The sequence below is a fragment of the Platichthys flesus genome, chromosome 16 (assembly GCF_949316205.1).
Source record: "Platichthys flesus chromosome 16, fPlaFle2.1, whole genome shotgun sequence".
In the NCBI taxonomy this organism is placed as follows: domain Eukaryota; kingdom Metazoa; phylum Chordata; class Actinopteri; order Pleuronectiformes; family Pleuronectidae; genus Platichthys; species Platichthys flesus.
The window spans coordinates 11,686,078-11,711,020 of record NC_084960.1 but is presented as its reverse complement, the minus strand read 5'-3'; the positions used below and the strand labels follow the sequence as shown (position 1 = coordinate 11,711,020).

The following is a 24,943-nucleotide window of genomic DNA, read 5'->3' as shown; positions in this document are numbered from 1 at the left end:
ACACCTGTTTTCTTTTATTATCAGTCGTGTTTTAAAGCTTCTTCTGAAGCCAAAGGTAATAGTATGAACCTGAGGTTTCTATAGCAACCTAAACACAGGCTCTTGCCACAATGTGAACTTCTACTTGTAATGACGACGATGGCTATTTTTAGCATGGAAGATAACCTTAGATGTTGAGTTGAAGACTGATCAATTTGGGGTTTTAAAGACTAGAACTACAGAGGACCGTTGCAGGAAATTTTTCATGTGTATTTTTAAGCATGTTAATGCTGTCGCCATATGATTTATATTTTTAATGAAGTTTGATATAATATCTGCTTCGGTGGAACCCCATTTGTGTTCTTCTTTGAACAGTGATTTTTGTCAGTGTCTCACCCTTTTCTCATTTCCCTCTCCAGCTCCCCAGGGCTACAGCCTTCAATCTGAGCCTCAGCCGTGCACATTCCCTGAGTGCTCATCATTAGAGGCAGACCGTTGATCTTTGTTATCCAGTCGGTCTGCTGCTGACCGGCAGGCACTCTCAGTTTAATTGAGAATTTGCAAATGAAGCCAGGAAGATTTGGGCCACTCCATCCACAGTTGTTGACCCAGTAGTACAGTCGGCTGTCAAAACGGAGCTCTCTGGCACTTTTTAATTAAGTTGAACAAAATTTGTTCGATACCACTATGTGAGAGGGTTGGTAAGTCAAATGCACAAGACGCTGTCGGAGATGTACCCAACCAGGCATCATACTGCATAAAAGGCACAGGGATTCCTTTTCAATTTGATATTTTCATTTATTATTGTTTGCCTATTTCACCTCCATCTTTGTCATCAACAGTGAACTTCATATTACACACCCGACTTCACGGGATTTGAATCGTGAGCCTGCTGCTGTCGCTTTTACAGATTTGACTCTTCAGTGTCACTGCATTGAAGATCTCAGTTTTTAAATCAATTCCGAGTAACAATATATTGACAATGACTTTAAATGGAAGGACATGTACGTAGAGTTACAGCCATTAATGGTGGAAATACTATGCATTGAAAGGATAAGATTGGTGTCATTTAAAATTTTTCATACTGGCAACGAATCAAGTGAAAATACCAAAACAACGACTTGTTTGTGTTCCTGATTCAGCCACCATCTGTTCCTCACAGCCTTAAGCCAATTAATTACTAGTTAATCTTTTGAATATATATATATATACAAAGAAAACGTTTCTGTCATAGCTTCCTGACACAAGCACTTTTAAATTGGTTCACTTTCAACAAGAATGGGTCAAAACCTAGTGTATTGCTGGACTGTTAATGGTCAGTGTGAAGAAGTGAGGAGGATGTGGGCAAAATCTGCTGTGAAACTACAGTACCCCAGTTAGCGTATGCATGATGTCAGTGCGTCCTATTTGCTTTGTGCCCAGTGTCAGCCGCTTTCAGCCCTTTATCTTTTTGCTTCTCTCCTCCTGTCTGTGCTCACAAATACATTATTTCCAATTTACCAGCAAAGCCTGTCTTGTATACATGCATAGTGATTCAAACCCAGTGGAACCCAGTGAGACTACACGTTAACCAGCAGTCGCTTCCAAGCCAACCCGCTGCTCTGTAGTGCTGTGTCTCCTGATTGTGTAACAGCAACAAACAAAGACAAAGTAATCTTCACAAATGGGTTTAAGGCAACAGCTATGGTGGGATTTCAGTCATATTTACATGTAAAATAATCACATAATATCTTTCTTATTTTATCTACTTCCACATATGAGCTCTGGACAATTTCCGGATTTGATCGGCCCACAGTTGACAGTTGCCCTTTCACGCAAATGCCGCATTTTACCGGAGACTATCTGCGTGAGGCGAGTGTTCCCATGCACCTACTGAAATTATTCAGTTTGAATTAGGAGAGCAGTTTCACCAGTGGCATGCAGACATTACAAATACTTTGCACCCTGGGAGCAGGCAGTTTAATTTCTGGTTCAGTTGGTTCAGTCATTTGTGTTTAGCTCATCTGGGAAGGTTCCATAAAAGTTGAGGGTTGCAGTGCATGTGAAAGCTGCCTCTGTCTGTCACAGTGTCAGACAGCCGCTATCAGGGCATCAAACTGTTGCTCATTGCAATAGGTAAGCTGCATCATTGGTTGATTAAGAAAGAACAAACTGGAATGGCACTGCGCCAAGGCCCAACAGTCCCCTTAAAGTCAATCAAGCTGCACCAAATTCTACACCAATAGATATTTGTTTTCTAAATGTGCCTAATTTATTTTCATCATGACGCATTAATTACTCTCTGAGAATTCCAAAACAGAAATTGATTAAAAATATGAAAAGATTTTACTCTGCAGTGTAAATCATCCCCTGTTTTTTACGTAATCCTGCAAACTGACCAACAGTTTCCCTGGGAAACACCATTTAAATTCACTCGATCTGGTTTTGTATTTGGATCTGCACCAAATTGCAACCACATTGCACAAACTCATTTATATCAATCTTCTAAATGTTAATTTTTTCCAAAAATTATTCTCTGATTAATTAACAAAAATAAAGAAGCTAGTGAAAGAAAAATCTGGATCTGCACCAAGTTTTTGCTTTATTCTTAAGTTTTTGCTTTATTAACATGAAACAGCTTTCTTATCTTTAAAAATTTAGATCATTGCCCATATGCCTGTTTTAAAAACCCTCAGGCGGCCTTTCTCCCAAACAGTGAGCGAGTATAAACAAATGTAAAGCTCCTGAGCTGGAAACAATTTCACACCAGGCTACTGTTCAGTCCATCACTACTTCTAGCTGCTGTGTCTATTCACAAGTTATTGAATGGAAAGACTCTAGCGGAGCTGTGGAGATCGTACCTCCGCACCGAAGCCTTTTCGCCTGTAGTGTTGCTGTTGCTTACTCAAATGTGTAATTAAAGTGAAACAACCCGTCTTGTGTGTAGCGTTGAGGAGTTGGGTTCTTGTCACGGACACCCTCAGTTATGATCGGAGCCGAAGGCGGATATTATGCACTGGCAGCCGTAATGAATCACATTTAGAAAATCATCTAATTTTATTAGGACGCATACAGACGTCACATTGTCTTTCATGCTGCACACGACATTGATGTCTGCTCTATTAATTACTGTGTATGCACTGCCATATTATGTTGACGTTTGAAGTGAGGGGCCCGCGTCACCTCCCCTCTCCCAGTCAGCGCTGTTTTAAAAACATATTCGATCGGATGGAGCGAGTTCACCATGTTTGCCATTTTATTTATGTTTTTCCTTCTGATTAAAGATGGGGAGACATAATTGAAGTGTTTGAATGAATATTTGAAGGACCTGTTTCCTAGCAACATCAAGTCGCTTTGTTATTCTGGTAGCGTGTGTGTGTGAGAGAAAGGTTAAAAGATATCAGCAGCATTTTATTTTATGCTTTAAATGAAAATGAACCGGATTTCCATGAATTCGGTTTGTTCTGCTCATATACACGTCATCTCTCAAAACTCAGAAACAAAAAGATCTCAGACTGTCCGGACAAATCCGCAAGCTGTCAATGAGAGACGATGGGACAGATTTCTGGATGGAAGAATGCCCTGAGTTATTTAAGATGGATTAGGCAAGAATTGAGTGTCTCATATTGCGAGTATTATGATCAACTGAAGCTTATTTGTACTAGATGAGCAAATGAAAATAGGCGAGTATAAAACAAAACAAAACACTTGGTCTCTTTTTCAGTGCTTTTGGGGGGAGTCATTGACAGATTGTAGATTCGACTTTATGTGGTTTCAAGCTTTCCATCACTGACTGATGATGATGATGATGAGAATAACAACTCGTGTTCTCTTTTGTGTGTTTGGTATTTAGCAAAATCAAAAAAACATCATTGGAGCTATAAGTAAAGTCCTGACTTTGTTGCAATAGTTCATTTGATGAAGAGAAAATACATCTTTCATTATTAACCTTTCTTTTAAGTCATTTTTTTGTTAAAATCTCCAAAACTCACTTGCTCGAGCTTCTTTCATCCAAATATTTGCTGGTTTTCTTGGACTACTTCATCATTGAAGTGAATATGTGCAGGTCAGTCTCACATAAGCAACCTGCATGATGTAATTCGTTGTAACTGGTTAATCCAGAATATATCATGCACTGCAAAAAATGTTAGGTTGAATTTACTAAATGTTATTTTTTGCTAAAAAAAAAAAAAATATATTCAAACTTAGTGCACATACTTTTTTAGGCGATTGTACATATTATTCAGTTGATTAAAATTCATTTGAATTTAAGAATATACGAAAAGACGCTGAATATCCAGTGTATGTTTGAAGGTCTTCCGTACAAATAGGTAAGTTACCAACTACTATAGGTCAGCAGATGTTAGGGACATAACTTCAGTGGTGTACCTTAGCTTCATCAAGTTTTTTGGCCTCGTAATCAACAAAACAGGCCAAATTTAAGGCTGAGCTGAGGCTTAATCTGATTGCAGTACTAATACAAAAAATATTTGTAGGGTACTGTTACACATTAAGATCAGGTTAATAAAGCCTGATTGAAACATGTAATATATACATGCTCAATTATTGTTGAAGATTAAAAACCAACTCCTGCTATTTGATGAATACATCCACCTCTCATTTGTTAGTGGGTTTTGAAGCCATATGCAAACCCGACCAACTCTCCCAGCATGGCTGCCATTAGTGCTCATCAATACCGCAGGGGTTTGCCATCCGCTCCCCCGCCTTGGTGAGAGCCAGTGGGTGCTGGGATGGGCTGCCACACGCCTGCTGTGATGCGATGACGCTAATAAAGAAGCGTGACGGGGTCTCTGCGGACGAGCTCTTCTGCATAATGTTGTGGGGATGGCTGAGAGATGAAGAAGGGCGTTGGGGGGGGGGGGGGGTACTGGGGGTGAGGAGTTATATGGCTGATCCAGACACACATCAGAGCTGCTCCCAGCAGCCTTGGTGATTTCCATACTGGATGGGAAGGAAGTTGCATGGTGAGAGATTTGGGTGGAGGGAGAGGTGAGGGTGAAAGTGGTGGTGGTGGTTGGTGGTGGGGAGATTCCCAAGGTGTTGAGCCAGCTAACTCCCCCTCCCCCTGAACGTGCCTGTATCACCATGACAACTGGGGCCGGCGGGAGTCCGGGGATTCACTCACACCTGGAGGAAACAGAAAACATAATTTGCATTTCGCACACAGCTCTGCTCATCCTAGTAGATTAACTGGGTTCATGCAGAGTGAAGACATGTCGCATCGTTCACAGCTTTGGTCCTGACCAGCTTTGCTTTTTTGTGTTGGTGCGTGAGATAAGACGGCGTTTGATAAGATGACAAAGAGCTGAGCTGCAGGCGATGGAGTCTCAGTAGCTCATTGTGAGTAGTAGAGAGATCATCTTTATTGACAGATGCTCCACCATAGTGTCTGTAAACAGGATGTCACTGAAACCCACTGTGTTTTTAATTACTATCCAGAAACATTCTGATGCCACACTGATCCAAGGCCCCCCACACACACACTTATTTTCTCACATATTCACATTTTCCAAGTGTCTAATCTTTATTTTTAGAGTTGTCATCAGCTCCCTCTTCTTGGCAGGATTTCCGAGGAGAGTGCAGAGTTCTTTGAGCGTATGAACGCTGTCCTTCAGAAACAGGAGAACATGCTGCGGGCTGCCCAGGCTGAGGTAACACACACCCACAATTCTACCTTCTTGTCTGTTGCATATGTTAAAGCACGTCCATGTAGTGAGTAGGCTGCCCCGCCGCTGTCACTCGGGCCCACAGCCGTGGACAGAATGACGTCAGTGGACAGAAGGGCCGGGTTGAGTTGGGTGCTCTGAAGACTGGAGGCTCAGCTGTGACCAGCTGCTGTCAGTGGCTATGTTCAGCTCCTTCTGCTGCCACTACCAGTGAGGCAAAGTTGCTTTATGGACATGTTTGCTGCAAGCGTGTTGACTTCAGATCCAAATTGATGCACGTCAGCAGAGTAAAAGAACTAAGCAAAAAGCAAAGTACAACAAACACCTTCGCCACATATTTGATTCTATTGGTCTCTTCTAAGTGCTTAAATGTTATGCATTTCGAAAATATTTTACATGAAAAGTATATGATAAGCTTTGAGAATCTATATTGTCATTTTCCAGATGTAGACAATAACTTAACAAAGTAGCATTGGCAACCTCTTATATTTGGAAAATGTAAGATTAACTACAATGAGACTCAGTAGAGGGCAGACCTCCATCAAGCCCCAACAGTCCCTGAAACGTGCCTGTTTTTTTTTCATTCAACTCCATGAATCATTCTCGCTCCTGATCCGTACCAAAATTGAATAGGATCTTCCTTGACCTGTACCACATCCTTCTAGCACGTTTTGTGTTGTTCTGTCTAGCAGTTTTTGCTTAATTTTACCTTACAAACCAAAAAAATGGACAGGGGCGTACACATAAAGTCTTTGGCGGAGGTAACTACACATAAACACATGTAACACTATCAAATGTTGATATTGGAACTTATGAACACTAATGTATGCATTTTTTGTTATTCCTCATTCTGTTGACAAAATTGTGTTTTCCTTGTCTAAACTGGTTCACTCCCCTCACAGTGCCAAAGAGGGGACTGCACAGTGCCACCGCCCCAAGAGCACGTGGACCAGGCCTTTATCGCGGACAGAATCAGCAGGACAGAGGTGCGTCAGCTCAGCCTCACTGGTTCCATTGTATTTCAGCAGGGACTACGTTTTAAAAGTCACAATAACAAAACTCAGTGGTGATTTTTTTTTCATCCCTGCCTCTGATGTGCAGCAGAGCAGAAAGCATGAAGTAACAAGAACATGAGCTTTTATTTTTGAAGGGCTGTTATTAAGTGGAGCGTGTTTTCATGCAGCTGGACCTGCTGTATGAGGAGGCTGTGTACACCGTGGTCAACCGGGTTGGAGTGCATTCCGCAGAACACGTGAAAAGTGACGAAGAGCTGTTTACGTACATACTCAAGGTAGCTATCCATCTATCCAATCCATCTTATTTATCTAATCTATCTTATCTATCTATTATATCTTTTTATTTATCCTATCCATCAATCCTACCTATCTTATATTGTATCTATCTACTCTATCTGTCTTATCTATCTATATTAGTATAATCAATCAATCCATCTATCTATATATTTAATTTCTCTATATATCTATCTAATCTATCCATCCATCCAGCACACTGTTCACAAACCCTCACACTGTTATCTGCAGTGCTGCTGTATGACTCTGAGCAGATGTTCTCGCCACTAAACCGATTAAACATCAGAGCATCAACATCTTTCTTCAAGGTGTGAAGAGCGTGCGTTCGGATCCAATGATTTCATAAAGGAATTTCACTGACCTCTGAGTGGATTTTTGTCAGTACATGTCTGATTTATTTGTGGCTCTGAGAAAGCAGAGTATTTCCATCATGCCAATACAGATATATAATAAACCTTGTTTTCTGGTGTCTGGTCGTCTCTACAAGGTGTTCGATATGGGCGAAGAGGAACATGACATCATTCTCCAGAAAGTTCAGGAAGCCAATGTGAGAAAATTTGTACATGACTCACCGTCCATTTGTCCGTATTGTCATTGCAATGATTGTTCATCCATACTGCTGTCATGGAAATTCACACTTGTTCATCTGCTTTGTGCTTATGGGAGAACTTGGGGTACAAATGTAAATTTCCATTCTGTGCTGATGTAAACATAATTGATTATTGATTAGACATTTGACTGTTATTTGATATTTGCAGTTGAAAAAAAGAGGTTAGTTTTAGTGCTGTGATACGCTATTAATTTATTTGCGTTATACAAGTCCACATTAGTGTTGTTTTTTGTTCATCTTGGACTTTGAAATAAATGTAATGTTACATTGTAATTGTAATTGTCACATTGATAACAATAATGCAGCAAATTTTCTCAAAGCAAAACGTCGTCGGATAGATTTCAATATGATGCACTAGAGAAATGAATGGAAAACAACTGGTGCCTGGAACAATAGAAAAATATACTCCTACATTTACGAATTCCAACATCATTATCAATGAATCATGGTAAATGTCAATCAGCTGCAGTTTTAATCTTTCGTTAATAACGTAATAATAAAGTAACTAAAGTGCAGATTTAGAAAGCATCACTTACACATTGGTTGTGGAGCCAGTTGTTTCAGTACATCCGCTGCTATATTCTGGTAAATGCAGTAGTAATAAGGTGAGAGCCTTCAGATACATTATATTGCCCTTGGAGTCTTGAAGTATTTATGACCTGCACTTGCCTGCCAGGGACTTTGCATATAGCTTATGACAAAGAGCCAAGCTGCAGGCGAGCTTATTGAAAATGTTTGGCCTTGTAAACATTATCTACAGTTATGCTGCCTTCGCTGAGTTCTCCTGCTATACGTGTCACAAAGCTGTAAAAGACCTCGTAAAGCACAGCAGAATAGATTTGTACATTAATTTGGTAATGTACGCTGATATTTACTTAAAAAGTCATAAGAGCATCAAATTAGTGGAATGCACTGTATTGTACTCGGTGTTTGACCTTGTTTCTCACTGAACGGCCTGTAAATTCCTTTTTCCACAGCGAGCCAGTTTTTCCTTGAGAGTTTCTGTTTTGAAAGCAAAGAGTCTGATGGCCAAGGACGCGAATGGTGAGACATTTCAAACTTTATATAAGACGTAAGTGATGGAAAATAAAAATAAATGTGCTTTATCCTGCAACAATGGTGGATTGATAAAGTTTAAATGGCGCTCACTCAATAAATCTTCATGTGATTCACCTACTGTCACCCAACACTGTAGATTATTCAGCTAATCATAGCAACAGCGTCAGATCAGTGCACTTTGCAGTAATAAAACAAGTTAGATTGCAGAGATAATAAAATGCATGATTGAAACAATACCAAGGTGCTTATGAACTTTTCAAGTGTCAAAATCTGTTTCAGAGTGCATGATTAAGTTTTTGTCTTATGACTTAAACCTAAAATGGGAAATTACTGGGCTTTCCTATTTGAGTCTCACCTTACAGTATATTCTGCTTATTTCCATATATTTGAATTTTTAAGAGGTTAAATTTCTTCTATAAAATTATTTTTGTTTGATAAATTATTTTATCATCAATCAGACAAGATAACAAGATAATTATTACTGATTCTGCCCCAAGGTTATTCATAGTAATAACAACAATAATAATACACTTTATTTAGGTTATAAACAGATTTCCAAAGTGCTTCACAGACATTATTACAGAAAATGCATGCTGTGTGATTACAAGTGAAAACAAGTGACTGCTGGAGACAATGGATTAATGAAAATCACTTTAAAAGAGGACACTGAGCTTGTCTGATTAACAATGACTTTCCCCTAAAAAATGTAACCCTGATTGTTACTGTGTCGGCGTCTATCTTCTTCCTGCCGTAACATAATCATTCCTTTCACGTGTGTGCTGACCTTTTCTTTGTGTCACACTGCGGCCTGCCAGGTTACAGTGACCCCTACTGCATGCTGGGAATCCTGGTGGGCCAGAGCCCCCGGGAGGTGGAGGAGAAGAAGGAGAGAAAGTTCAGCTTCAGGAAGAGGAAGGAGAAGCTGGAGAAGCGCTCCAGCACCAAGGAGGTGCTACCCGCCAGGTGCATCCACGTGACAGAGGTTAAACCAGAGACTCTCAACCCGGTGTGGGACGAGCACTTTGTGTTGTGAGTACAGCCGCTTAACCTTTAACCAAGAGCAGGACGTGGTGATCCTATAAGTGTGACACAGGGGATTCACAGTTTCACATTTAACAGCCGATCCTATCAGATACCTGAACAGTGCAACACATTTTTGACTCTGTGGAAGGACCATGAAAGGTGTTTATTGTTGGTGTTTACTCATGTGTATTTGTATTCTTACAGTGAAATAGATGATGCTCACAGTGACCTTTTACATCTGGACATATGGTAAGATTTGTGCTAAATTCCTCATAGATCACCATGCCAGAGGGACAAACACGTTTTATATTGTGTTAGATTATTGTTAAATTAGCTTAGATTTTATTTATTGTTTATTTTGTATGCATAATGGGTAACAACCAATAAGTGTCTTTAGCACAATTGCCCATATTTTCCCAAGGTATTTTCAACATTTGTATTTTTATTTTGCAATAACATTGTATTAATAGAATTCTTGATAAAATATTGTTTCTGGTTATAGTTGACACTTGTATCCATTATGCCTTGAGTGTGAACATTATCACTATAAAGATTGTGTTGTGTTTTAATCTTCATGTCTCAGCTCTAAATTGGAAGTTGGCTGTTGCTTTTCATCAGCTACAATGGGTCTCGATGCAGAATGTCACCTCTCGGATCCGTTAATTGTTACAAAGATAACGAAACATGTTCCTCCCCGAAAGGAGATGCTATAATAATAACATCTGACATCTGAATCTTCTTCTTCAGGGATCACGACGATGACGTGTCTGTAGCTGAAGCCTGCAAGAAGCTCAATGAAGTCAGTGGACTTAGAGGAATGGGCAGGTAGAGGAAACTTGTATTGTTTGATCCTGAATTGCGATCATTCTAAATTTATCAAAGGGCTTTAGAGTAGCTGGTTCACAAGTTTACTTTATATAAGTTGGTAATTTATTGATTCATCCAAATCACTTTGTGGTAGTCAAATGCTGAATCATTCAACCTCCCAATCAAAGGGTAATTTCCATGTTATTCAAGTGAAATGTTGCACTTCATAAATGAAGAGACCGAAAACCTGACATCATCCTCTTGGTAACTTAAGAGATAATTTGGTTGTTGGCCTTTCACCTTAAATAGAGACTGACATATAGGAAAGCCCACTGACAATAAAGCTGTGCTCACAGAGAACACAGAGTTCAGGCAGGATATAGAGGTATCAGTAAATGGCAAAACTGTCTAATGAAAACCTGAGATTGCCAATAATAGCCGAGGGACAAAAGGTCCTAATGCTGTGGTGGAAAATGTGCAATTTTCATTTCAACAAAAAAATTGTCTTTCATTAGAAATTTAAACTTATTTTGCTGTCGCTTTGATTATAAAAAGAAAGTGTTCCATGCCTGTTGCTCTCTTGTCAGGTATTTCAAGCAGATTGCCAAGTCCATGCGTGCCGATGGATCTGCATCATCGGGTTCTGAGGAAAACGTAGATGACTTCCTCGGATGCATTAACATCCCTCTGAACGTGAGTGTTCAAAGTGGGAGAACTAACTCTCACTAGTCAGAGGTGCCGAACTTCTGTGACTAATGCAACACAACCTCAATTAGACTGAGGATTCAAACATGGCTGTCCCTGGAAGTGTGCCTGTGCCAATGATTAAGGCTGCTGTCCCTCTTGCAGGAGATTCCTGTTGTCGGTTACGACACATGGTTCAAGCTGGAGCCTCGGTCGAGTGCGTCTAAAGTTCAGGGAGAATGTCACCTGATGCTGAAGCTCTTCACCAGCCAGGTTTGTGTAACCTCTTCGTTAGTGTAGATAATGAAAGCCTGCGACTTTTAATGTTAATGTTTTTGGTTTTCTTCATCCATCAGAGAGACACAACTTTGTCCAAGAAGGATTCTAATGTTTCTATTCACAAGAAACTGCTGAGACAGATTGTGGAGTATGAGCATGCTAATGTTAAGGTGAGTCTCCTCCAGATTTGATCAAACAGTCTAAAGCTATATGTAATTTTTTTTTTTTTTTGCCATGACCTGCTCTACAAAAAACCTATGAATCATTGAATCACTTTAATTAGTTATTTTTGTGTTAAAAGCACTTGAGCTTAAAGACAGCCTTATCTAATCAATTGATTTGCCTTTCATTTTGGACAAACACAAACAGCATGGCCTCCAGGGTTTTCGAACATTGGATTAGAAATTATCAGGCTTTGTTTTAACTGCAATGACATTTCCTGTGTAGAATCTAAATAATATAAGACAGAACATACTTTCTATAGACATATAGTGAATTTCATATTGTTATGTATCAGCTGATTCAACTCTCGATTAGTAAGAAAATATATATGATTTTGTTGTTCTAACACACTGTAACTAGAAAGAAATACCTTATATCTCACTATATCAAAGAAAGTGAAAATAAATTGTGAATATGCCCCCTTATTTGATCAGCACCAAGAGGGAATTCGGTCTATAATCAAATCATTTCACTTTTTTAAGGGAAATCCAGCAAACCAACAGCAATGAAAACATATCCCACTTTTTGGAGTTAGTCATAATTTACATTTATGTTTATATTTTGTATTTCTTGATTACGTGCCACATTCTAAAATAAACCAAAGTTCTTGATGTATGATTGACTGAATAGATGAGTGAAATAACTTGATAATTTTCCACATCCACATATGATTCAAGAAGGAGCCATACAACTGGGACGGACAGGTTGGTCCTCCAGCATGGACGGTGCTCACTCACCATGCTGTGCAGACTGATCTGTCACCTCTCCAACAGGCCATTATGTGAGTGTTAATGGAGGAATAAAATTGATTCAAATCAGATATGTAACCCTCAGCATTAAGCAAAAGGTAGATTCTTTGTTTTGTTTTGTTTTTTTAACACAGTCGCTGGCAGTGCTACAGCAGCCACCATCGGACCCAGAGGGTGTGCTACTCCCTGCTGCTGCGCCTCCTGAGGACCATCGATGCAGAGTGGGACCCTCCCGCTGTGAGAGGAGACCTGGTATGTTTGTCTGTCATTGGCCTCACAGTAGGAACACACCTTTCATCATGTGGAAACAGTCACCTCATTAGCTCAGCTCGTCACTGACATTCATCAAGGTTTTTGGTTTTGGCCAAAAATGCCTCGCAGCCAGTGTACTTGAAGCTATAACTGAGGGCCCTTCCTGTGTCCAGGAGAGGCAGCTGTCAGACAGCTTCAGGCTGTACACAGAGCACTGCCTGTGCCTGATGAAGAACATGCGTCAGGTTTTCCCCTGCACCAGTGCTGCTGCCATTACACGCTACGAGCTCATGCTGAGGTAAAGTCACACTGCCATCACATCACGCACCCGCCCTTGTTGCCATATTAGGACCCGCTCAGCCTCTCATCCCAACAAACACTAAGAAAAAACTGCCAGTTAGTCACACTGTGGTGGAAGCGCTGTTGCTACTTAAACGAGCAGCATTGTTGAATAATTGATCATATCAAAGGAGATGTAAACGATTTGTTCCTGGCCTAACGCTATTCATATTTTGGTCATGAGCAACAATGAACATATTTTTCCTTTAATCTCTAAATCATATAATGCTTCCTTTCCAACAATAAAATGTACATGTGAGACCTTTAGATTAGGGAAAATCACCAAAAGCATATGCATTCATCCTCTGGGGAACATGAATGTCCACAGTGAATTTCATGGAAATCCATACGATCATTTTCAAGACACATTATCATCTACAACGTGAGGACCAAGGGCAAATGTATAAACAATCCATGGGAGACCAAGGATAGTCTTTGCAAAATTTGATTTTGAGATCCCCTACTCTGGATCATCTGAAATCCCACTCTTTTATCCTCACCTTCTAGTTTCAATCAAACCTAAAAAATTGACATATGAGCACAAAATGCACCAAATGATGCATTGATGATACAAATGCCAGCCAGTAACATCAGCAAATACCTTAGACACATGCTGCTGGAGAAAGCTCTGCCCAGTGATCGATACCTCGAAGAAGATCGTCTCGACCTGTCAGAAACACACCTACATTCTTGCATGCCTTACTTTGTGGGGACCCTAGCCCTAATAGGAGTTGTGGGGTCGCCATGAAACAGTCTGAGCCCACAAGTGTATTGTAGCACACAGAATTCAGACATAGTTTATATTGTAAATACAATAATTAAAGTTGAAATACCTTTGCAATATTGTGTCCTTATACAATTCTATAAAATAATATGTTGGTGTATGACGTGAAAGCAGCATTGACCTTGGTTATTGGCTTGTAATGCTCCTTCCTGTCTCTGTATGCCAGGGGGATTGGCTACATGCAAAACATGCGGGCATTTAAGACTGTATGTCCTCTTCGAAATGAACTGCATCTGGACATCACTACCGCTGTAAAGGTAACAATGGAATATGCAATTTAAAAAAAGTTTATATTTGACATAATATTTTACAAATTACATATTCAGCCCACCATGTGGGGATGTGCTGCACTATAGATAAATGTCCTATGCAGTTGGTTCTTATTTGCATTTATGAAAATAAGGGGGACACGATGCGTATCTCTACCAAGTGTACAAATGTACTATATTGCTGTTGCTGTTGTGTTTGTGATAAAGCAGGAAAACTAGTTGCTAGTTGTGCTGATGTAAAATGTATTCAACAAATTCATAGGATTTGATTATACAAACATACTTAATTAATCCTTCTAATCTTCCTAATTTGTGTAATTATTTCAATAGAAAGGAGCAGCTGAGTGGTACGAGAGCTTAATTGCCCGTTATAAACCAGAGGATGGGGTAAGTTTAAACTGATTCATTTTAAAGGGGTAGTTCAACAATATCTCCTCACGTATATGTATATGTTTTTTATTTGTAGTGACCGTGCCTTTGAACTGAATTGATATACAGGATGCTGATTGTATAATTGATTTAATGTAGACCCTGGATGAGCAGCTGAAGAAGCTGGTTCAGGTGGTGGATGCTGTGGTTGCAGACATACAGAGGGCCCAGAAGATATACAACAAACTCTTCTACAGGTGAATAACAATACTGTAAATTCAATAAAACTTTTTCTGCTCCCTTCCATAGAAACAGTGATTTGCATAGTTGGACTATGGCCATTTCAACTTGAGTTTTTTATTCTCACAGTGCTGTGAAAGTAGATTTCTTCAGCATATCATACAGACAGTTGGAGAAACAGGTATGAGAAAAGTCCAAAATATATTCCTCCACACTGTGTTTTTGTGACTTTGACACATCATACTCGAACACAATCAACTTCTTTCGACCTTCAGGTAGCAGATGACGTAAATGTAGCAATGGAGCGAGTGTGTGGGACCCTGGAGCAGGAGAGCTCCAAGCTGACTCAAACAATGGGAGAGACCATCTTTGAGCTCTTCATGTCCTTGAAAGTCCTCAAAGGCTTCCGGGAGTTCCTTCCACTCAAGTGAGTTATCAGTTTCAACTAATGACTGTTCACAAAGCAGCTTAATAGGCTTTGTGTGTTGGTCATTTGTTTGAATTGTCAGCAGGAAGATGAAGACTTAGGCTTGGATTTTTCACAACAAATAAAAAAGGTATGTTTTCTTCTCTGACAGGGACGCTAAAATGTTAGCTTTGACGGGCTTCCATAACTGGTTCAAGTCCTCCATTCATAAGTGGCTGCAGATCGTTCACGACAGATCTTGTGACAGGATCCGTAAAGCAGTGGAAACAGACCAAGTAAGAGACACCGGCATAAAATTAGAATTGCGTTAACCGCATACCTGAGAAATAAGGTGTCTTAACTTACAATGTTAAAGAAAGAGATAAAAAAATCCTAAACCTGCACCCTGATTCAGATCCATACTAAATGTTATGGGTTCTTTCCTGACCCATACTGCATCATTCCACCTAATTTTGTGGTGAAAAACATCCTCATTGGTGGATGATTTTTTATACAAGATGGATAAAACTGTTGATGTAGATATGCCTTAACCAATTAAAACTATATATATATATATATATATGAATACATGTTAAGGCTGTTAATACAGTAGTCATGGATACTTCATCAGAGGAGCTGACAGATTAAAATTAATAACTAAAAAATGTCTTTATAGTGGCTTTAAATTACTTAATAATGCACTTATAATTTTTTTGTTAACCTTGTACATGCTAAATGGGGCATTGAAGTGCCGAAGAATCTTAAAAAATATTTCACAAAGTTTTCAAAAATAATGTTTGCCCATATCATTCATGCACATGTTCCATGTGTGTTGCGAACAGCTGGAACCCGTGGAAGAGGCCAAACACAGCTCCTCCGCCGTGGAAGTGGCGACATGCTTCAGCCAGGTGCGTGAGATCTGGCTCCAGCTGGCCTGGCCAGACTCTGCAGGCGCCTTCATCTTTGTCACTCGTTTGACAGACGTGAGTGCCACTTCCAGTATTGACACACACCTGACTCATATCCTGCATACAAACAAACACGACTCAGGAAAGACACAACACGTATAATCAGGATTAATGAAACGATTTTTAACGGAATTATAATGTAAAAGTAGGAGATCCCCTGTAGTAACAGGACTGGGATTTTGTCCACCACAGAATTTCTGCAGTGAGGCCGTGTGCTACTCAGAGATGATAACACGCAAGATTGAGAGGAACCAGCTGGGCCGAGACAACAAGAGCTTCACAGTGCAGGTAAGGCCTGTAGACACTACTGGGGGAGGGAGCACGATGACGTGGGAAGTAAATGTCAGCGAGAGTTCTCCCTGGCAACGCAAAGGGCTAAACAGGGGAACAGATATGTTTACAATCCAATCATTCACATTCGCATCCCATCCCTCCACTTCTCTGTAGCCCTGCTTCTTTTCCTTTTTTTGTTTCTCCACCTTTACCCTCTGTCTCTCCTCTCCGGCTCCTCCTCGCTTTCCACTAGCTCTGCATTGCCCTGAACAACATGGAGCATGTGCGCGTGTTCCTGGGTCGCCTGCCCCAGGACCTGGACTGGCAAGGTGTGGAGCGGGCCATGGAGGAGGCCTGTGGGGCGGAGGGGAAGGAGCAGGTTTACAAGGCCCTCAACGGGCAGCTATTGAACATGGACCTGGACCTGCAGAGAGAGGCCAAGCGCCTCATCACGCTGCTCACTGACAAGGTAAACACTTACTTTTTAGCCACACTTGAACGTGTGAGACCTGCAGCAATTTGTCACAATAAAGACATTGTAACTATACTCCTCGATTTCTATGCCTTATACCTTGATGGTGTGAGGTTTCCACAAGCAGTGACTTCAAGAGATGTATCAAAGGTGTTATAAATTAGAGTAAAAATATATGAACAGTACATCTTTGGATCAAGGGGTGTTTTATATATTTGATCCTACTATAAATGTGAAAACAGAGGTAGTTCACACTGCATTCCAAAAAAATCCAAATGCAAAATGACAAGAATGGGTTTCAGTTAAATTAGTCCTTTTTATGATCCATGGCTGCATGTTGGGATAACATATGTGCACGCTGGTATATACACATACACCAGCGTGCACATGTCTGAGAGATTATTTCTGTGCAGATGCTCCCCGAGCTGCGTAGATACATCCAGCACATCAGCCTGTCTCCTGACTCCATCAACAACGACGACGTAAGGCCTCTGGCAGTTTTTATTTTTACTGCACCCTTCCTTGTTGTCACAGCGATCTTTCCTGCAGTACATGTAATACGTGTTGATTTGACGTTCTCCCAGGCGGTGTCACCTCTCATGAAGTACTTACAAGACACAATGAACCTCCTCACTGAAAACCTTGTAAAGGAGAACCTGATGAGGTAGTTCTTCTTTTCTCCTCCCTGTAAAAATATCTTCATTTATTTTTGTACACATCAGTTAACCCTAACCCTAACTGTTCTTGGTTATAGATGGGACAAATGCTGTCTAATTGCTCATGTCCATCTGTTGAAGAAAATAACAAAGGTTTACAGAAGCATCCGGCACCAAATTATTAAATCATAAATGAAACAAAAATAAACAAAGCAGTTGTTGCACATTACGTATTGCAATCAAAGTGTTAAAACTAGTGTGTAGAGTTTCACCTTCTCTGACTCTGGCCAACTTTTCCTTAAAGATGTCAATGATTTGACCTTACACACACTCACACACACACATTTATATACTGAGCCAGTTAATCTGAGGCCCAGAGGCAGTCTATTCCAAAGACTGGGGGCATTGATGGCAAAGGCCCAAGATGCTGAGGTGGCAGGCCACAAAAAGCTTTAGAATAGTAAGATCTTAAAGTCACTCCAGCTCCTTGACAAATATATCCTTACACTACATAATGCCTCTCATTAGCTGTGTCTCACTTCAGGCCCACAAAGGAGGAGGTCATCATGGGCGTCCGACAACAAAGGCAGAACCGAAATGTTCTACGACAAAATCTTTCTGTGATCTGGGGGTCACCAGCTACCACGCTTATTGCTGTTGCCTAGCAACAGTGCTGTAGTTGGACACAACGAGCAAGCTTAAATGCCCTTATTTTTTTTAAACCTGTACCGTTACCTGGATAGTTCAGTTGAAGCGAGAGACTCATGTCATGGACGTGCCACAGCTTGCCGGCACCCTATCCTCTTTGAAAAATGGTTTGTCACCGAAACACAATGAATCCGGGGGGTACGTTTGGCCAGGAAGGATCCACCTGTCGGACCCTTTGTGTCTCTGGAATGGAAGGAAGCATTAGTCGGCCGCATTTAAAGGAGCCTTCGAAGTGTGACAGCCTATTTGCACCACTGTGCGGCCTGTGGGCTTCAAATGCAGCCTTCGAAGGATTAAGCCCCTGAACCGAGACACAGCCATAGTCTCCTCTTCTATATATAAGATTTTTTATACATTTAAAAGTATGGGTGAAAAGCTGTGACAGCTCAACATGTGAGATGCTGAAATTGTGTAGGCATGTGTGAGCTTTGCAACATTAATTACACCCTTTGAACATGTTTTGTGCTACAAGTTATTATTATTAAGCTATTATCAAGGCTGAGTGAGGGGGTGCAGGGTTGTAATTGGATGCTCTAGTAAACACAAACTTGTGGGTGTCTCCTCATTGTTTCTGCCGCTTCCCAGAGCTCTCCAAAGCATTTGGGAGCTGCTCCTTCAAATGATCCTGGACGCGGTGACAGAAAACAGAGGCGTGCAGGTGGAGTTTTACAACCGCTTCCAGTACACAGTGGAGGTCAGTGCTCAGGGATATATTATTTTCATCTTAAATTACCCTTTCGTGACTGTTCTCAGCTTCTCTCCCACTGCGCACCATGCAGCTAAGAAGAGTAGACATGTGTCACCCCTGTAATGACTGTTATCACCATCATCCTTTAATTAGCTCAGTAGGTCGTGCATCGTTAGCATAAATTAGATGTTTGAAAAGTCACCAGGTAGTCGTTCTGTGTTCCCACATGAATGACAATGGAGAAGCTGCTGTGCATTTGGATGTGATTTGCATCAGTAGCAAGCGTCACAGGAGTGGGCTGCGTTTGGAGTTTGGTATTTTCCTTCTGTCAGAGGCCCCATGCTGTTTGTGTTAACAACATGTCTATGCTGAGATGTGAGAAATTAAAGGCTTGAATGGGCTGCTACAAGCTTGCAATTTACTTTTTTTGCATTTTGTATAGGCCGCGTTGCAATTCTTCAACGCTAAGGGCCAGGGTCTCTCCCTGGAAGACATGAAGAGCGGAGACTACAAGGTAGGACTGCTTGTAGTGTATCAGCCTAGGTCTGATTTATGTGCCTCCACCTCCCTTGCCATTAATCTCTTTCCCTTTCTGACCGTCCTCATGTCCCTTCAGGTCCTGGACGAGGAGCTCAGGCTGAATAAATGTTCCTCCTTCGAGCTGATTGAACAGTACTATCTGGAGAAGATTTCCCACCAAGTGCGTTTGAACATACCTGGTGACAGTCTCATTTTAGCCCTAGAGTGGACGGAGAAGTATCGATTGGAAAGCTCAACACTTTGTCTTCTGTTATTTTACCTCTGACTGTAAAATTCCCTTCTACCAGGCTCTTTAAAGAGAGCATGCTGTCAAGTGATTTAACACCACAGTATCTACAGGGTCTTAAGAATCCTCAGATGTCTTAGATACATAAAGATATTACATACTGAATATGTTGATGTAGGTCTTAATTATGTAAGGGTTAATTTATGGGCTACTTCTTTTTTTAATAATTTAAAAAAAACTACAAACAAGAGCAGAACTGATAACTCACAATTTATATACATATACATTTTATTCAGGGACTCTGATATTCCTTGTTATCTGTCGTACTTGACAATAGGTCTTAAATTTCATTCCCTACACTGACATGGCAACATTGTTTTGGCCCAGATGTGGCCCACACTGCCACGCTGCCATCCGGTCAACATACAAAGTGGAATTATGGCACTTGTGGCGGTCAGCTCCTGTTCTCCAGATCTGGGCCACAATTAAACTATAGCAATACCGCATGTCAACAAAAGGTGCCAAAGGTGGCCTGACTTTATTTTGTGCTGTTTGGGCCACTTTCACTAATTACCATATGGGCCACTTCCAGATTACACCCAGCCTAGACTCTGGCACCGCACGATTGCCCAAAAAAAGGGCCACTTTTGTTTTGTGACCTTTGACCTACATTTGCTATTATACAAGTAGGCCACTTTTCCCTCACAATATTGTCTGGGCCACAAGAAAACCATAAGTGCTTCATTATTGCCTGAAGTTTCCCTCATCCGTATGCAATCTTAAAAAGGTCTTAAATTTACTTTCATGTGCATGTATAGTTGCTGAATACGAAGGAGTTGCTCAAATGATACCTTTCGTATTTGATTAGAGTCTTCTGGTAAGAAATGTGCAAATTGTATCATAACATGTACTCAATGTTGCAGAAAACTCTCAAACACACCCGTTTCGGTCGAATCAGTGTCAAGTGCTACTATGATGCTCCCGAGCAGAGACTGACGGTGGAGATTCTGCATGCTGCGGATATCATAGCACTGGACGCCAACGGTACAACAAAACCAAACGTCTGACTCAAACACAGGTTCATGTTTTGAAGGTGGGTTTTCACTCTCTGTTCTGGTCGTCACTAGGTCTGAGCGACCCATTCGTCATAGTGGAGCTCTGTCCCCACCACCTCTTCCCTATGGCCAAGAGTCAACGCACGCAAGTGAAGCTCAAGACCCTGCACCCAGTGTTTGATGAACTCTTTTACTTGTGAGTAATGTTTATCTATTAAATAACTTTAGCCAAGGAGGTTATGTTTTCGTCAGTGATTTATTATTTCTCAAAAACTACCAGATGGATTACTATAAAACTCGGTGGAAGGGTGCGTCATGGGTCGAGGAAGAATCCTTAAGCATTTTGATGCGGACTCGGATCCGGGGCTGATGCAGGAAGTTATTAATGTATAACAGTGATTAACTTTGGGCAAGATCAAAATAATAACAGTGAATTTGAACGGTTTTTTTTTAAGGGGACTGCCAGAGGATTGTTCCACATCTATGAACCTGATTGATTTGGTTCCTGTCTCTTCCAGCCACGTCAGTCCTGAGCAGTACAGACACAGGTTTGCCTGTTTAACCTTCACCGTGATGGACTATGACTGGCTCTCCACCAACGACTTTGCCGGCGAAGCCATTGCTCCTCTCAGCGACTTCTGTTGGCCAGGGAGACCGAACGCCTCACCTGCCGGCAAAAGTGTCCAGCCGGCCATTTTGCACCTGTCTCGCAGTAAACCCAGTGGTACATACAGCTCCAGGCCATATCAGAATGTTTTCTTTCTTTCTTTTACACAAACATAATATTGGATTCTTTGGAGACCACAGGGTATAGGTCAGGGTTTCCAATTACTTCTCCAATACAACATGAAAAGCCATTTAATCTAGTGTATTTGTGTCAGGGGTAAGAACTACTCTCATATGTTTGCTCTCCCCTCCAGAGAAGCCAATCATGAGGATGCTGGAAGCGCGCATCGGAGACAGGGAGGCTCAGGAGTTTGTCCGCAGGCTGAAGGAGATTGAGAAGTCAATGGAGGAGGAGTAGAAGCCGTCAGCGCTGCCTGCATCGATGTCTTCTGACCTCGTCTTGCAATCTGTGCTTTTGTACTGGTACGATGTTTACAATATTTGGTTTTTATTTTCCAATATTATGTTTGTTCAGTCATAATACCAAAATGAGAAGAGAAAAAATGGAAAACAAGGATGTTTTCTTACTGGGAAAATGAACATCCTGTCACTGTGCAACCCTATGCTGTCTCATTTCAGCTATATTTTAGAATTGAATGGATAGTTGATCCTAAATGTTACTAGTCTATATTTTTTGTAATGAAGTAATGTTATCTTTGTTGTATAATCTTTGATATGATAGATTTAACATTTCAGAACTATTTTGTGGAAGTAGCTTACATATCCAATAGTATCCAGTCAGAGTTTAAATCTAAACCTCATCATTTGCAGAGGGGTTTAACAGGTGTTGAGACTTTTTACCATTCTTCACAAACACTGTGGGGATAAAATGCATAAAAAGCTTATTTAGGATGGGAAATAAATCCTGTAGTACCTATTGTAGGTGAAGGGAATCATTGAGGAACAACAAGTAGCTTTGGGGGGGTTTCACTTTATTCTGAGAGTTGTGTTTTCGGGCCAGGGGGAATGTTAGCAGGGAGGCCGAAGGGCCTGCGTGGCACACACACACACACAGCTCGGGTTCATTCCACTTTTTCAAAAAGCTTATGATGGGTCAGTGAAGAGGCCAAAGACAGTGCTAAAGTAGTGGTGGGAAAATTGTTTCTTCTGACACCAGTCAGTCAACAATGTTTATGATGCTAATTGCAGCGAGTGAGTTTATGTAGCGTTCAGAAATTTCTGGAAACAGCCATCAAGTTTGTGAGTCAGTGTGGGAATATTTACAAGACCTTGCTCCAACAGCAACTCTCATCGCCTGGCTCTCTCCAGTCCTCTGAAGCTTTGTGTCGCAGACTGAAAGCTCTCGGATTTCATATTACACAACCTCTAATCGATCTTTCACCTTGTGATGATATTTGGGAAACAAAACTACTAAAAAATATCAAGCCAATATCTGGAAATTTAACTTAACAAAATCGTTGACAAACAAGGCTAAAAACTGTTTCTTCCTTGCTTGTATAGTATGAACTCACGATGACAAGACAGAAAGTCGTGTTTTGTGAACTTCACAGTGATCCATTGAAGAAGAAAGTCGTGAAGCCTCAACTTGGCATTAGTAGACAATTAAATGCAGGAAAATTCAACACTACTGTATATCTATGAAAGCCATCAGTCTGGTTTAAAATGCCACCTAAGTAATAACTTTAGGTTCAAGTCCTGTCTATGAAACTGGCCCTTACTGTTTAAAAGCAGCTTAAAGTTTACCTTGTTAAATACGCCACCTGCTAGCGTTCACAAAAAAATTAATGATGCACATTCTGGCCTTTGGGGGAGCCATTAATGAAAGAAGCTAGTTTTATTATGGAGAGACACCTTACGAACAAAAGCACAACAGGATCACAAAAGTAGTAATATGTAGAGTAGATAAGAAACACTGTAGCAAGTAGTGAGAACTTAGAACCAAAATCTTAACACCGACAGCGTTTTGATAGCTATATATCTTTACAGTAGCTGCTTGTGTCGTGCTTTGTCGTCACCCTGTGGAGCTGCGAGTTAAAAGCACGCAAAAAAAACAAAACAAACATATCTATGCCTGGAGAGTGTGCTGCGTTACAGGGATCGTTCAGGTGTTCAAGAAATATGTCTTTAGCAAACAGAAGCGAGGAATCCTTTAAGACCATCATTCCCCTGTATGTCTATATGTTTAATACGGTTTTTACGATATTCTAGACAGAATATGTTAGTATTCCTGAGAATCCCTCTATCTTATCCATTTCAACAGTACATCATATGACTTAAATATTATAAATGACACAATTATATTTCATGTTCATTAAAGGTCAAATGTTTACAAAAAATGAATGTAAACTATTATATGATCTTATGAAGCTGAAATTATATATTAAAAGATCAATTTTAAATCACAGTACCGAAGTAAATCTTTATCAATGTGGGGGGGTTGATATATAACATGAAAAACAATTGTTTTGCTTTATGTAAGGGAACACACTGTCTCTCATACACACACAGCAAAAACGTACAGGTGTCTGTGTTTATTCAAAGTATTAAAGATGTCTATATGTTGTCCATAGACAAATTCAATCTGGTCAGTATTGGTTGAGTAGATTAACTTATTTTACTGATTTTCAAATTTAACAAAGATATTTCAGTCTGAAAATGTTCAGTGTAGTATTATCATAGTTTTCATGTCCTAAAACAACTGCATTTCATAAACTGGTCACAATGGAGAAAAACAAAAGAGCTCAAAGGCCTCATTGACATCAGACTGTGAACAGAATATCAGTGCTGACATGGACATGTTTAGATTGAGGTATATATAATATAGAAATATTGTTCAATAGTATATGGTTTGTGGTCTGCCAGCCGCACTTGAAGGCAACCGGTTGGTGAAAAGTTATCTCCAGAGGCGAAACACCTTCGATATGTTTTAGTAACAGTGAATTATTTGTCCTTGAATTGTAAATGCCTGTGTTGCTGTTTATTGGGTTATACCTTTGAGAGATGTCTATTATCTTGAATAAAGATTCTATGTAAATTTGAACTTGTTAGACTCCTTTCATTGACATGAGCAAACATCAGAACCAGAGGACTGATGAAATCTGCAGCTGGGGCTCAAACTCAGCAGGGGTGTGTGCGGTGTAAAGAAATGCCTCAGGTTGACACCGACTTGTTTGTCCACACTTTATCTTCCCCGCCAAGCCCTCATCCTTCCGATCAATCTCTGTCTCTCCCTCTGTCCTCGACCTTTAATACCGTATGTTACCTATCCCCCGCAGTGGCTACCTGACAATCAAACACGCTCTGTCAACACTGCTGCAACCCCGGAGAAAGAAACCTGAACACAAACACTGTGAAACAGGTCTGTTCGTTATGTCCGGTGTTAGATCAGAGGACTCGTCTTGACATAGTCCACATTTCCCCTGAGATCATAGATCAGAGGAGGATTTCTCTTTTGCCTGGGTGTGGCTGGAAGGCATGTTTTTTTTTTTTTTTTGAGAGGGTCTTATACTCGACTGAAAGCAAGTCAATACATTTCAAATTACAAGCCCACTTGTGACTGAAGGCCACCGAGTTGTAGGCTGGCTCAGGTGTGAAGTGGAACATGTCATCTAATGCAGACATGCCCTCTAGTCAGCGCCTGCACTACATCCATCGGTGCACCTGACAGCTCACTACCCTGTAAT

At 40.6% G+C, this 24,943-nt stretch overlaps 1 protein-coding gene across 1 annotated transcript in view; it reads left to right on the top strand.

Annotated features, from left to right (window-relative positions):
- Positions 1–24,256, top strand: part of baiap3 (BAI1 associated protein 3) — a 36,595-nt gene extending 12,339 nt beyond the window's left edge. The window contains 32 exon segments of the mRNA XM_062407135.1: positions 5,526–5,630; positions 6,548–6,631; positions 6,829–6,936; positions 7,443–7,502; positions 8,543–8,609; positions 9,440–9,653; positions 9,852–9,896; positions 10,395–10,472; positions 11,042–11,147; positions 11,304–11,411; positions 11,495–11,587; positions 12,317–12,420; positions 12,523–12,640; positions 12,814–12,938; positions 13,930–14,020; positions 14,363–14,419; positions 14,561–14,658; positions 14,771–14,822; positions 14,917–15,068; positions 15,220–15,343; positions 15,890–16,030; positions 16,208–16,303; positions 16,542–16,757; positions 17,174–17,242; positions 17,345–17,424; positions 18,710–18,818; positions 19,255–19,326; positions 19,429–19,512; positions 20,502–20,622; positions 20,706–20,829; positions 21,152–21,357; positions 21,554–24,256. Coding sequence (XP_062263119.1) covers positions 5,526–5,630; positions 6,548–6,631; positions 6,829–6,936; positions 7,443–7,502; positions 8,543–8,609; positions 9,440–9,653; positions 9,852–9,896; positions 10,395–10,472; positions 11,042–11,147; positions 11,304–11,411; positions 11,495–11,587; positions 12,317–12,420; positions 12,523–12,640; positions 12,814–12,938; positions 13,930–14,020; positions 14,363–14,419; positions 14,561–14,658; positions 14,771–14,822; positions 14,917–15,068; positions 15,220–15,343; positions 15,890–16,030; positions 16,208–16,303; positions 16,542–16,757; positions 17,174–17,242; positions 17,345–17,424; positions 18,710–18,818; positions 19,255–19,326; positions 19,429–19,512; positions 20,502–20,622; positions 20,706–20,829; positions 21,152–21,357; positions 21,554–21,657 — 3,411 coding nt within the window. The 3' untranslated portion in view covers positions 21,658–24,256.
- The last annotated feature ends 687 nt before the right edge of the window (positions 24,257–24,943 follow it).